At 32.6% G+C, this 15,173-nt stretch overlaps 1 protein-coding gene across 1 annotated transcript; it reads right to left on the minus strand.

The window, feature by feature from the left end:
- Positions 1 to 9,322: 9,322 nt before the first annotated feature.
- Positions 9,323 to 14,129, minus strand: LOC124359389 (small integral membrane protein 8). Its single transcript, XM_046812083.1, has 2 exons — positions 13,861 to 14,129; positions 9,323 to 9,669 (listed from the first exon to the last, which is right to left on the minus strand). The coding sequence occupies exons 1-2, from the start codon at positions 13,954 to 13,956 to the stop codon at positions 9,514 to 9,516; spliced, it is 252 nt and encodes an 83-aa protein (XP_046668039.1). The 5' UTR covers positions 13,957 to 14,129; the 3' UTR covers positions 9,323 to 9,513.
- Positions 14,130 to 15,173: the final 1,044 nt, after the last annotated feature.

Raw genomic sequence — 15,173 nt, forward strand, 5'->3', positions numbered from 1 at the left:
AAGGTCTAGCTGTTTGTTCCTGCTCAGTAGTGTTGCATCATCTGCATATAGAACTGAATTGCAAGGCATGCTATTTGCAAAGTCATTCACCGCTATAATGAACAAGAAAGGTCCCAATACTGATCCTTGTGGTACACCAATTTTTACATTACAGAAATCAGATTGGTCATTAGCCTGTACCACCGTCTGCCTTCTACCAGTGAGGTATGATGAAAAAAGTCTCAGTTCCCCATCCTTAACACCATATTGATTTAGTTTTTTCAACAGCAAGTCATGTGGAATGCAGTCAAATGCTTTTGATAGATCTATTAGTGTAGCAGAACATATGGTTTTACATTCAAAACTATTTAAGACTTTACTGACTACTGATTCTACAGCCTTGATAGTATTACGGCCACGTATAAACCCAAACTGCTCATCACAGATAAGACCATTCTGTGATATATATCCATACAGCTGCTCTTTTATACAATGTTCAAAAATCTTACTAAAAATAGGTACCAAAGATAATGGGCGATAATTGGCTGGATTCCGTTTATCTCCTTTCTTATAAATAGGTATCACTTTAATTACTTTCATAACATTTGGAAATACGTTTTGCTGAAGCATCATGTTGTACAGATATAATAGTGGCTCCAATATAACATAAATAATTTCTTTTACAACCTTGTTTGAAAAACCATATATGTCCTCACTTTGAGATGAACTTAACTGTGATACACATTTCAAAATATCAAATTCTGTAATGTGATGCCACTTAAACTTTAAATCTAAATTAGAATGACTAGACAGGTATTGGTTTAAAAATTCTAAAGCTTTGCTACTATTATTGTTTTGACTGATGGCATTACTTTGATTTAGCTGGGAAGCAGCATTAACAAAATATTCATTCAATTGTTTGGAATCCACTTCTGGTTCTTTACTTAATTTTATACTTTGATTTTCTGCTTTTATTACATTCCATGCAGCTTTACACTTGTTATTTGCATTTTGAATGTAATGACTATTTGCAGCTATCTTTGCCTGAGTAATTTTACACTTGTATCTTTTTTTTGCCAAAGCATAGTTATTCTTAAGCTGAATTTTATCCTCATTATTTACACCATGTTTTAACCTATCGTACAAAACTAGCAAAAATTCTCTCATTTTCTTCAGTTCAGGTGTAAACCAATTAACTTTCGGTTTGTTTCTTAAAGAGTTAACTTTAGTTTTCTTAACCTTACAGCAGTTATTATAGATACCTGACAATACACCAATAAATGAACTGAAAGCCTCATCTACATCACTATACATTCTTAATGGCAACCAATCTACGTGTATTAGTTGAGCTTTCAAGTTAGAAATTGCTCCTGGTTTCAGATTTCTTACACTACAATATTTATTCTCTTTATCCCTCGTTAAATTTGTATTGTTAAATGTTACAAAAAGTCCTGCATGGTCAGACAAACAAGGTTCAAATACTTTACAGTTAGTTTTTTCTTTCAAGTCATTAGTTATGACATTGTCCAGGCATGCATTGTTTCTTGTACTCTCAGTATTTAAGCAATATAAGTTGTAAGATCTAAGCATGTTTAGGAAGGATACAGTTTTAAGTGTGTTCTTTTTTATGTCAATATTAAAATCACCTGATATTATAATCAATGCTCCATTGTACTTCTTAATTACAAACTTAATCAATAGTTCTAATAAATAAATAAACATACATACATCTGAAGTAGGTGTACGGTAAATGGTAATAACAATGCTATTTATGTCATTCAAAATAATTGCTGATACCTCAAATACTCCTTCAAGACAGAAACTACTTACATTAATTACGTTGTAATTTATACCCACTTTGACAAATATGCAACACCCACCCCTAGTAAGAGGAGGTTTTCTACAGTAAATATCTGCTAAAACATACCCTGATGGAATATACAGTGAACTTTCATCTTGATTCAACCAGTGCTCATTGATAGTTATTATGTTACAATTTAATTTATCTAATGCTAATTCTAAAGAAAACAACTTATTTCTAATGGACTGTATATTTAGATGGAATAAACTCAGGAGTTTGTCAGTGTTGGTTGTGGTGTCGAAGGCTGAAGGTCCCCTGTAGGTGGTTGGTCGTTTCCCGCCGGTGTCGGTCTGGTCCCTGACGTGTGCTCGGGTTGACAGCTGCTTATCCCCGCTGCCTCACATATTCTCTCCGCCAACCATCTCTTACCAGTTCTATTGAGATGCATACCGTTTGATGTGTGCATCTGCCTCTCCGCTTTGCTAGCCTCCACCACAGTCACATTCGTATAGCACTCACCGAGTCTTTTGAGTTCCAAGTTAGTCTTCCTGGTCTCTTGGTTGACACATGACCAATCAACCAAGTCGTATCTATTCGGAAGGTCCACTAGTATAATTTTTTTATCCTTACATTCGTCAAGAGTTTTTTTAATTCTTTTTAATGCTTCTTCTCCCTCATTCCTAGCCACATCATTAGTCCCACACATAATAACTAACATGTCTTCTTCATTTTTTAGCTCTTCATCAATATTTTTCCTACTAAGAATTTGCGATGCACGGCCTCCAGGAGTGACAAAACCCACAGACTTGAGAGACTTGTTATGCTGATCATTATTTATTTGGGTGTTAATATGCCACGACAAGTCCTTCCCATGACTATCCGCACAGATCAACATTTTCTTCTCAGGAATTCTGTCCTCAACCTCATGCAAGACACTTGTGTCCTCCACTGCACTATCATCGGGTGGTGTTAAAATATTGTAGCGATTTTCAGAAAAATAACTAGGCCCAACATTCTTACTTTTTGTAAAAGACTGCCTTTTAAGAAAATTAACTTTATTCTGCTCTTTGTTAACCACAGATGAGTAGGAACGGTGATTAATAGTACGGTTAAGTTTGCTATTTTGAGAAAAGGATGTTAAAACTGCTGGTAAACTATTTCGTTTACTATCATGTTTCTTTTTTGAGACAACAGTAAAAGACTCTTCAGATGTCACTAAGTTATTCTTTAATTCTTTAATTTCAGCTTGAAGCAAAATAATTTTCTCCTCTTTTTGCAACACCATAGTTTCGAGACAGACATTTTGATTCCTAAGATCTTCAATTTCTTGTTTAGCTTTTTGCAGATCCTCATTTAATGTATTCACAACAAAGTGTAAATTTTCTAATTGTTGTTCAAGTTCTTTGTTTACTTCCATTGTAATATCATTAGTATGCCTAGTCTCCATGTTTATGAATGGATCACTCTCATTTAGGTCAGTTTTGCTTTCCTCAGAGGATTCACAGTGATCATCATCCTCTGATCGTTTATTCATACATTTGTCACAAGACCACTTGATGTTAGACTTGTCTATTTGTTTGAGTTCTCTTATAGTAAGTGAAGTACATTTCATATGATACCATTGTAGACACTCATTCCTACATAGCAGAGCTCTACAATTATTGCCAACATTTTTTTGGCATTCACCACAGGGATGCTCAGGTTTATTTTCCTTTCCATCCTTTCTAGGCATTATTTATTTGTACACAAAAGAAAAATAAATTGATTTTTTGAACTCAATGTACCAATAAATATATATTATTTTTGTAACTAGAACACAATAAAATGTTTTATAAAAATACTATAAATAATAAAATCACCTCTGAAGGAAGCAAAAATATAACTATGCTGGAGTTAGATTTGAACCATGAACCTTTGACACAACTGTCTGAACCTCTACCACTGAGCTACAATATGCTGATGCCTCTGGCAGACGATATCACTAATCTGTCCCACTACTGCATGAAGTAGCAAGTTTGAGCAAGACGATTCTGTTGTATATTTATATTATTTAGATTTTATAATTGCTTGAAAGAATATTGAAAGTTTATTAGTTATATACAATTTAATATGGAAAATCTTAATTAAAATCACTGCCACTTCTCTCCAAACTCCAAAATGTATAATAAATTAATTGCAGACTTTTAGGTTAAAAAGCCAGTCCAAATGTTTCAATCAAAGATTTTACTTGTTAAAACTTCAAATATGGTCTACTATTATTTTGAATAATTTTTATTATTTAGAAGAAAGTTTAAAAGTTTTCAGTACTCACAGTGCACTAAAATTCAAAATAATTAATTATCAGATAACACATATATGTAGTGAACATCAACACCTAGCAGACACCTATTCCAAAAAGCTCAATGAGATACAATTTATAATCACTAACAAAGTATTTAATTTCTTTGACACACCTTTTTCGTCAACTCAGCACAGATTCACTTGTGAATACAATAGAGTCGGTATTTCAACAATGATGAAATAGGTGGGAAATACATAGCGAGGTAGGTAAACAGTCAGTGCACCCTTAGCTGCTGCTGCTATGGTTTCACAAACATACAAACCTACCGTCAACTACTGGTCCCAAATTAGCGGTAATGTCTTGTCAACCCATGCATTTCAGGAAATCGCTTCATTTCATTCACATTCAATTGCAGGCCACATTTCTTCTCCACTGCCTTGGATTTTACTCGGAAGACGACTGCAAATTGATAATTTTTCTTACAATATTTGCTAACAATTCATCTTACTATATTTATTTTCTTCCAATACATGATTTTATAGTGAGTGTAAGAAAAAGTATTTTGAGATTTACAAACTCTAATTGAGGCTTTATATAAAATTGCTGATCGTAGGAGCTTCAAGAAGCCTAATGCAAATCCTGAAGTGTCTTTTAAAAGAGAACATGAAACAAATTAAAAAGAAGATAATCCTTTTTTAGGAGCTATCCTAGTTTTAATCCCTTAAAAGTGTTTTATGTGCCTTAAACTGTATTGTTTCCCTTAATTTATTTTTTAGTTTTTTACCGAGACAGGTTTTTAGAGTTTAGCCAATTGTCTATTTATGCATAGGAAATTTCCATGGTACAGTAAACTTTACAAATAAAACCATAAAATACTCCAGAATGGGTGACATGCAACAACATGTGGTAGCTGTCTGCGCTGTGCGACTACGGTCAACTCACCAAGTTGCATGACAGAGGACTGAGGAAGTGCTGACATCTAGTAGAAAACACCACAACTACTTGCGTGATCTGCAGACATAGAAATACTCCTTGCACAATATTATGGCAGACAAAATAATATAACAGGAGCCTCATAATAAAGTATAATGTTATGTCAGTAGCACACTTTTACACAATCGCTATGAACGTAATATTATGTCAAAAACCATAAAGAGGTTGATGAAGGTTCTAACAAAAACTAAAATTTTAAGAACTTGCTAACTAAATAAAACTAAAAACTTGTTTATTCTATAAAAAAACACTCATCTTCTGAATTGGTTCATATATAATAAATCTATCATAATTTCAGTCTGGGCCAGATGTTTATTGTTTAGCTTATAATTGAGCATGTTCTGAAACTTATAATGCCTGCATGTTCTGAAACCAAGTAATTATGAAGTGGTAGTTGGAACACAACAGTTGGAGACTGAACAGTGATTTTAATTCAAACTAATCTCCAAAGTAAAGTCATAAAGAATCCTCAAATTCAATCATCACTTCGAAAATAAATTAATTTGTGTGTTGCATTTCACAAATCCTCCACCAAAACATTAAAATTACCCCTTCCTGGATAAGTTTGGGAGTAGTAACTGGTAATAATGTAATAAAATTGTCATAATATTTCTAGATTTTAAAATAAATGTATTGTAGGACAGTAAGACTTAAAAAGGAATGCTAGTTAGATGCCGACTGCAGAGCTAAGGCTCCACATTTAACACAAGGCTAAACTTTTAACTACATTATAAATACGAAATTTGTCTCAAATTGATAATTTATTGCTTCAGTATAGAATCAGTAAACATTACTTTAAAAACGTCCCTTGTAGTGTATACAAAACTCATCTCATATTTGTAGACAATTTCAATTCATTAGTGGAAAGTTTTATTTAATTAAAGTATCTCATTATGTTATTGAAAATGTGGAGATTAAATTAACTAAGTTGTGCAATAGCTTATTAATTTGGCTTTAAAAACTATAGTTTAAAAAGCCTGAAAAAATTATAGAAACAAATTTTTTTTAAACCAAACCAAAGTACTGTACGTTAATTGCAAGTTGTTGAAAACAAACTTTCTTATGAGAGGAATAAAAGCTAAATACATTGTTTTTAGTTGTACAGCTATAGTTCTTTGTGGAGTTAACAAATATTTTCCATTTTTCCTTTCTTCAGGTGGAGAGGAACTGTCTTTTCCATTTTTCCTTATTTTAAAGAGCAGTGACTCTAAAATAGAAAAAAAAAACATTACGTGTGTGTATGTGTTTTTTTGTATCAATGTAATAAACAGATATGGAATATATAAGAACCTGAACAGAATGTAACAATATTTATCACACAGACAGACAGACTGCCCTTTGACCTTTTAACCCTACAATCAATACAGTTCTTTCTTGATTTTTCTATGTTAATAGTATAAACATAAAACAATTACAGTAGGATACTAAGAATTATCTTAGGACAAAGTAAAGGCTGAGACATCACAAGGGATCAATTTAATCACATAATTTGACTTCAAATCTGCCCTAAGTCTTCAAAGACAATAAAAGAAGGAAGTGGTGGTAATGTAATTGCTATAACTGTTTCTGGTTGTCTAAAACATATGCAAGGAGTAACAATAAAAATATGAGTACTCATAATAGAGAAGCAGACAAGCGTACCTTGATTATGGATTCTTCTAGATATATCATCCCTACGGAATAGGTATGAACAGCCAGTGTACCCACATTTTAAATGTTAAATTTATAGAGTTAGCAAATTAAAAGACAATTCCGATTATATATTTAAAGATACATATTACATATTTGCATAGATTATAAATATTTCACTAAACATCTAAACAATATACAAATCTAAAAAGTAATAAACTAATCATGTCTAGTTATATTCATGTTAAGTGATTATTCTTATTACATATATAAAGTTACATATTAAATATTACATTAAACATATTAAAATTTAAATATTACATTATACATCTATTAATTTAAACTACTCTATTTAAAAACTTATGGAAATTTGTTTGCTCATGGGTTTTGGATACTCGAAATAGGTCTGGAATCAGCCGGTCTTGATGTAAGAGTTGTTGTGTGATATTAGGGGTCGACCAACCAACCGATCAGTGGCTAAAATGTTAAATGTTAGTAAACAAATCCATTTTTTATTTGTGAAGGGAAAAAGGTTTTTTCCTTTTTGATGTTCCTGATATAATCAAATGCATAAGAAACAACCTAATTAAATCTCCAATACAAATAAATGGTGGAACTGCTTATTGGGAGCATGTTAGAATGTTGGTATCAGTTGGGCAGAAGTTCAGTACATGCAAGATGCACAAAATTAACCGATAAACATATTAACCCAAACAATTTTGAAAAGATGAAAGTGAAGCTAGTGGCTCAAGTGTTTAGTAGGACTGTGAGCTCTTCAATGAAGATTTCCGTAGAAAATGGAGAGCTGTCCTGGAAACGGTTGAGGTTCTACAGAGAATCAACAACCTGTTTAATTCTATAAACAGTCAAACACAATTCCACCCTGATAAATACATATGTGCTGTATCCAACTCTAACAATGACCACCTCAAAATTCCACTAGGAACAATTGTTCATGGCATTGAGTACGCCAGCAGTTGGATGATGCTTAAATCGAGGACACGGCCCCCGTGTTTTGACGGGATTAAACAGATGTTGAGAGGTAATTTCATAAATCTCACTGTGTTGTCATAACTTGTTGTAAACGTAACTGTTATTGTGTATATGTAGTGCTATTATTTAAACATATTTTTCCACACAGTTAATTTAATTATATTTGTAGTAATGTAATAATGTGTATAATGTATACATTCTTGAAGCTCTTGTCTTATTGGAAATTATCTATTAATTTAAACAAACTCTCCAATAATATAAAGTTTTTATTTTTGTGAGGCCTTCCGTACTCAATGAGTACATCTTCGGACTCACACAACTGAATAAAAGTAACAATAACAATAGTAACATAAACAATTTTGTACTAAGTAAAAACATATGTCATTAAAAATACAAAGTGGTAATATTCTATGACAGCACAGTATGTTATATGTATATATAAAAATAAAGTTTATATTAATTTAGTTAAATCAAATAAAGTAACGGTGAATTTTGAAAAGGCCCAGGTTCGTTGTTTACTAGATTATTTTGGTTCTTTTTTATAAATATTGTTTCATATGCATCAAGGAATTTTTTATTTTGTACTTCTTTTAATAATTTTGCATTTGAAAAAGAGCGTCCAGTTTTGCCATGGCTGATCTTTCTTCCTGTTGGTATTTTAAACATGCCCTATGTTCCTTAGCTCTCTGTTTTAACTTTCTTTTCGTTTGGCCAATGTATTTTAAATCACAATTGTCACAATTAATTTGATAAATTCCAGATTTTTCTTCTTCATTAATTTTATTCTTGGGATTTCCTAATATCTTTTTTTTATAGTTTCGTGCATAAATTCTCCTTCACATGATAGAGACATTTTTCCGACCCAAGGTCAACCAGTTTGTTTTAGACCATGAGGAAGAAGAAATTTGGTTCCAACAGGACGGAGCCACAGCTCACACTGCTCGGCGGTCCATGGAAATGTTAAGAGAGTTGTTCCCTGGACGTCTTGTTTCTTTAAGACGAGACATTTCCTGGCCCTCAAGGTCACTCGACTTATCACCCTGTGATTTCTTTCTGTGGGGCTACCTAAAGGCTGAAGTGTACAAACATCGTCCCAGAACTCTGCAAGAACTAAAAGATGCCATTAGGCAGGAAGTGGCAGCCATTCCAAGAGAAGTTACACGAAGAACTATGGAAAACTTCAGGGAAAGATTTCGTGAATGTCTTAACAATGGGGGACATCATTTATCGGACATAATTTTCAAAACCAAGTAAAGTGTACTAAGTGATGTAAAATGGCATCATATAGGCTATTGACAAATATAAGTAATTGTTCTGTATGTTTCTTATTCTTTTTGCAAATGCCTATTGAAATCAGGGAGGTTTTTTTGCCGGACCCTGTATTTACCTGCACCTGCACCAACGAGTATTGATCAAAAAGGTGATCTTAATGCAGTTAATCAAGCTATAGCTGCACTAATGTACACATTTTCCCCATAGTATGAGCCTTTTACAATACTAAAGTTGAATAAAAATATATTTGGAACAGTGTTGGAGATCAAATGTATGATACGGTTTTGAAAGGATTTGCGACATAACAACAATATGCAAACACGATACTGTTCTGTGAAATATAGACTGGTATTACAGGCAATTTGTGAGAAAAATATACTTCAAATGTTTTTATTACTTCGTTAGCATATTTACAATTGTTTAATTATTTACAAGATTATACATCTCCTTTAGTACTGCTACAAAAATTTGTATTTTCAACTGTGGTGCCAATAACACATTGACCTGAATAAATATCTAATGTTACAGTGTCTATGTACAGCCTATGTAAGGTAGCACATCTGATCTAGTCCCACTTTGACTGCTTGAGTTTGTACACCTCCTTGCCTTCTTCGTCGACTGCGGGGTAATAGCCCATTCCGGCATACTTGTGTCTCATGTAGCCGATGTAGCCGACACAGACTCCCATGGCCAGCAATCCTAAGCCCATCACCACTTTGTTCTGTAACAGATTATTACAGTACAATATTCTGTACTTATGCATTGTACCAATCACAAATAATTGAATTATATAACAAAATCCAATGTAAATGAAATGAAATGAAAAATGCCTTTATTAAAGAGGCGGAGTTAGGGCTATTAAGCCCTCTCTACCACTCAACCTCAAATGTTCTTGTATTCAATGTATTGAAGTTAAGTCCTTGAATAAAATATTCTAGTATAATTATTAAAATGACAATGAATATAAATATCATCTCAGAGTTGTAGGATTGGATTTTTAGGATACGGAAAGAATATTTGATTGGCAAATAACAAAAAATATAAAAGCAGAAAGTAATAAACTATTATAGCAATGAATGGCAATTAGAGCATGTGGGTATGTCAGAGTATATGTGCATTCTTGAATGTGGCCAAGTGTTCGTATTTGTACATAAGTGTGTGAAATTAATAACACACAATGCGATCTTTACAGTAACAAACGACTATAAAAAGACTTTAATAAGGCAAAAAAGTTCAAATGAGAAGGTAGGCTATTCCCCACTTTACACGGGTGTGGTACTGTGCTGTGGTGTGAGTACTGAGTAGCATAGAATCTACTCTCGAAATGATTAGTAGTTCGGGATAACCGAAAGCACTGGAACTCAATTCTCCCCAATAATTCAGGTGTGAGTTCACTAAGGCAATGATTTAACCTCCTTCAGCAAAATCAAAAACCTTTGATAACAATTGTACCAGTTTTATATATATATATATATATATATATATATATATATATATATATATATATATATATATATATATATATATATAAAATTTGTTTAAATGGCAATAGCCGAATTTAATTTCAATAAACATTGAATCATAAAAAGTACTCAACCCGGATCTCTCACTTGCCGGATGAGTGTGCTACCATTACACCACAGAGCCCTTACCTTTTACAACTCAATTATTTTGTACTTGACCATATCTGTCACATATGTGTTTAAATAACCAAACTAACATATGATCGAAAGACCAAAAATCTGTCAAACGATTTTTATTTACATTAATTAAATTTGTATAAATAGCGATAGCTGAATATAATTTCAATAAACATTGAATCACAAAAAGTACTTGCTCCACCAGGAATCGTATCCAACTCTTTTGTGATTCAATGTTTATTGAAATTACACATTTATATATACACACAAAATGAGTTCTATGATGATATGATGCCTATGTTCTATGATAGTAATAAAAAGCTTATAACTTGGGAAATATATTGAGAATGAACTGAGCTATAAACTTAAATTGGTACTTTGGGATTATACCGACCACACCCAGACATGAATCGTTATTTGACATTTTGCTTCTAGTGATTACTAGATTAGCGTAGAACAATATTTCGTCAATATAAAACAGGAATTGTCTTATCGCACACCCCTCCCCATCCTCAGGCAGAGGTCAAAGTCGAGCGGTCTAGTAGATTACGTGATTGCAGAGTCTCCTACATTTCTCTAAACACAAAAATTCAACAAAATCAAACATTACCAAACAAAAACTAAACTCTTTATTGAAAAACACACAAAAGTTGTTTTTATTCTTGATCACACTCCGCCACCCAAAATGCGAGTGCCTCCAGCCATCAGCGCGGGGCAGTGCTGCCCCGCGCTGATGTCAACGACAGAAAAACATCCCTTGAGATAGTAAAATATCAAATTCTAGAGGAGCTGATCAGAAATATAAATTGAATTGTAATGGAAAGGCAATTATGTACCGTGCAAAAAACTTAAATAATCATGTGATGCCACACGGCCTGCCGTAATCGGGATTCTCGAGAAAGATAAGATAACAGCGACAACAATACCGATCACAATACCTGGAAATGCTTGTTGATTGATGTAATTTTGTAATTAAAGAGTTGTTTTTTCGTTCTATCATGTTTGTTTCTATAAATTTATATTTTTGTGTTCTTCATACTGGTGTGGTCGGTATATAATCCCAAAGTACCCTTAAATTTTTTAGTTAATTCATGAGCTGGATGATACATAATTTTTCATAATCATGTTTACAAGCAAACAAGATAGAAACTGATATGGTGTATATCCCTCCAAGGGATTTGGCAGAGAATTAGAAAAGCCTATAACTTAGGGTTAAATTCAATCTTGAGAATGAATTGAGCTATAAACTTAAAATTTTGTTCAGTTAATTTATGAGCTGAATGATACATAATTTGTCATAGGGTAATGCTTACATGTACTTCTATTTGTTTATAGTCTACTCTCTAAAAAATAAATAAGTGTATTGTTACCTAAACATATTTTTTTTAATAAAGGGGTCGACTTTAATAAGTGGCCTACACTCTTTATTCAATTACTATTATCGAATGGTTCGATTGTTTTTATCTGTAGGAATAATTCGATATTACAATTGATTTATCTTAGCATATGATTTGAACTTATTAGTTATAGTAATTTTAATGTAGGCTACACAATAAACGGCAAGAAGTAACTAATATTTCTAAACTTTGAAAATAGTGATGCATACGAGGAATATACGTGAGATATTTCTCACAAGTGATAAGATTAAGTGGCTTCAACATGTACGTTTGGCTCCTGGTAACCCATGGGGAGAATTCTTTCCTCCATTTCACAAAAGCTGTTACTCATTGCTATCAAGCTGGGCAAGTTATAAATATTGTAAGGTTTCTTTGATATCTAAGTCTAGGCCATAGTTAATTTTTGTGGTAATTATCATATTAACCGCCGGGGCGGAAAAAATACGAGTTTTGCGTTCTTAACTTATTGGAATCGTCCTATATAAAAAAAAGTATAAAGGTTTGATGGGGTGGAAATGAGAAATAACGAAGTTCTAGAAAATAAAAAATTAAAATAACTTTCCAGTAATATCTCCATGTTCTACATCCACGTCTAGCGTCACGTGACCTTTTGTGGCCAATGATTGAACCTCGTGATGACGTCATCGGTTGCGCCGCCATCTTTGCAAACGTAAATGAGAAAATTACAGAAATGAGCAGAATTTTGATCAAAAATTAATAATGTTTTTCTTAATTTCGAGAAAAAAATTAATTACGAGTGCCTCCGGCCATCAGCGCGGGCTTCGGCAGCACCATTGGTGCTGCCCCGCGCTGATGTCAATAAAAGAAAAACATCCCTCGAGATAGTACCTATCAGTAAAATATAAAATTCTAGAGGGGCTGATCAAAAATATAAATTGAAATGTAATGCAAAGGCAATTATGTAAAGTTTAAAAACTAAATAAATCATGAAAAACTCAAATATATAGATGGATATTAACAGAGAACACTTACCATTAGTGTGTTGGCGGATATAGCTAAACAGCAGCAACAAAAAAGTGGTCTATCACAACGAAACGACACAGTCTCCCGGTTTAAAAACACCACTCGACCGCACGACGAACAAATACACTCATTTTTAAAAATGCCCTGTTCTATTAAAAAAGAGATAATTTCGTTTCGGTTAAAACGTAAGCTCTTTACGTGCCCTACGAAACACTCCGACACACACAATTCACTAGGGTTGGTTGAACTAGTGGATGGTTGATTCATCATTGTAAACTCACTCACTCAATCCGACCTACTGAACACGATATCTTGTGTAGAACTGACCTATGCCCCGGACAACTCAGATAACAGGTATGCTATCAGGCTGCTATCAGTCCCGGCCGCAGATAATATTCAAGTAAACAGATTATCCAGACACAGCACACAAACTGAACATTAAAACATTAGAAACTTTACCACTTATCAATATACCCCCTAAAATCATGTTATTTGTCATTTGCACCCCCTAGTACTATATATATTTTTTTGTTCAGGAGGGTGAGCAGAATACGTTGGTAACGTCAAATTCGTGATTTGCCGCCCCCGGCGTTTAATCTTACTGGTACCAATTTTGTTGTTTTGTAATGTTATTGTTAAATTTATATTTTTAAAATTGTAATGTACAAGATTCTTCTATATTCTTCTATTTATAACTCTTATTGTATGTGATTTTTTACATATCGAAATGGAATAGTATATCGAATTGTTCAATAACAATCAAAGAGTGTAGGCCACTTATTAAAGTCTCCCAAAATAAAGTACTACAATCTAGCTTACAGGTTAATCATATTTATAAATCAAAACAATAATTTGAAAAACAAAAATATAGGTAACCTATCATGTACTTACAGGAGCCGTATATAGTTCAAAATTGACAACTCTAAAAGCTGCACTTGTTTTTAGTGATTTTATACCTTCTCCAGGAGCACGTTCCTTCTCTGACATAATTATAACAATAAATATATAATATGAACCTGCTTATACAATGTCAATTTAAATTCCTGAACTCAAAATACACCTCTAAACTTCAACGTATTGCTTAATTTAAAACAAATTTGCCCTGTCAAAAACAAAAACATAACCTGTGTTGCACATGAAAATAGAACTTTTTTGTTTCATTGAATGCAGACAGAAGCTTATACTCTGTTTTAACTATAAAGCTTCACCGTCCTCTTAATGATTTTCTTGTCATTGTTAATATACTTTGATGGATCATTTCAACAAAACTAGAATCTAATTTTAGTACAATTAATTCAAGTAAGCAATACCCTCCCGGGTTCATTCATTTCGTATTTGTATTGTTTGCACGCGAACAAATAGGGTGCTGAGAAACATAGTGGTGTGTCAGTCCACCTCCACCACAAGTTTAAAGGAACGGACATTTTGCGTTTGAGGCCATACAAAATTCAGTAACATTAATTTATTTTTATTTACTTGGTTATGCCGTTAATAAGGCATTTAAATTATTTATACAAATAACTATAATTCAAAATGAACGATACTTTGTTTTTATATTTAAATGTCCAGTAATTTATTTGAAAAGGGTAATATTGTTTGTTTAAACGATACTCGCTAATGATAATGAGTATTATTTTATTTTACTTTATTTAAGTAATGATTATTTTAATGAATAAATTTTATATATCATGTTTGTTTTAAAAATTAGTTTTGTGTGTAAGAGAAAATAAGTAATCTTATTCTTTTTATGAGGATTTTTTTACGTAACATCGGAAGTGTTTAACTGAAGTATTACAAACCAATCATACTCTTACGCCAATTCAATGGAAACATAATCAGATTTATTCATGATTAAATTTACTGTACAAGTCAAATGGAAAAAAACTGTAATTACAAAAATGATACACAATTTTGCATGTAGTGCTCAATATTACCAACATATAATTTTTATAACTTATACTTGTTCAAGTATTTACATAATAATTAAGATTTCCTACTTCACCGTATTAGTTACATACGTTGTAATTTATTTTGAATTAACAGTATTTATCTGATCTATATTGGACAAGTCACATCTGGCCAACTGGTTTTCTTATCACATTTTAAATGTTTGGGTCAGTTAGGGCTTATTGTACATCCGTAATTCAGAAATATCCTCAATCAGTGACACCACCAGAACAGTGATCAACTACCAATAATAAGAA

Source organism: Homalodisca vitripennis, chromosome 4 (genome assembly GCF_021130785.1).
Source record: "Homalodisca vitripennis isolate AUS2020 chromosome 4, UT_GWSS_2.1, whole genome shotgun sequence".
In the NCBI taxonomy this organism is placed as follows: Eukaryota; Metazoa; Arthropoda; class Insecta; order Hemiptera; family Cicadellidae; genus Homalodisca; species Homalodisca vitripennis.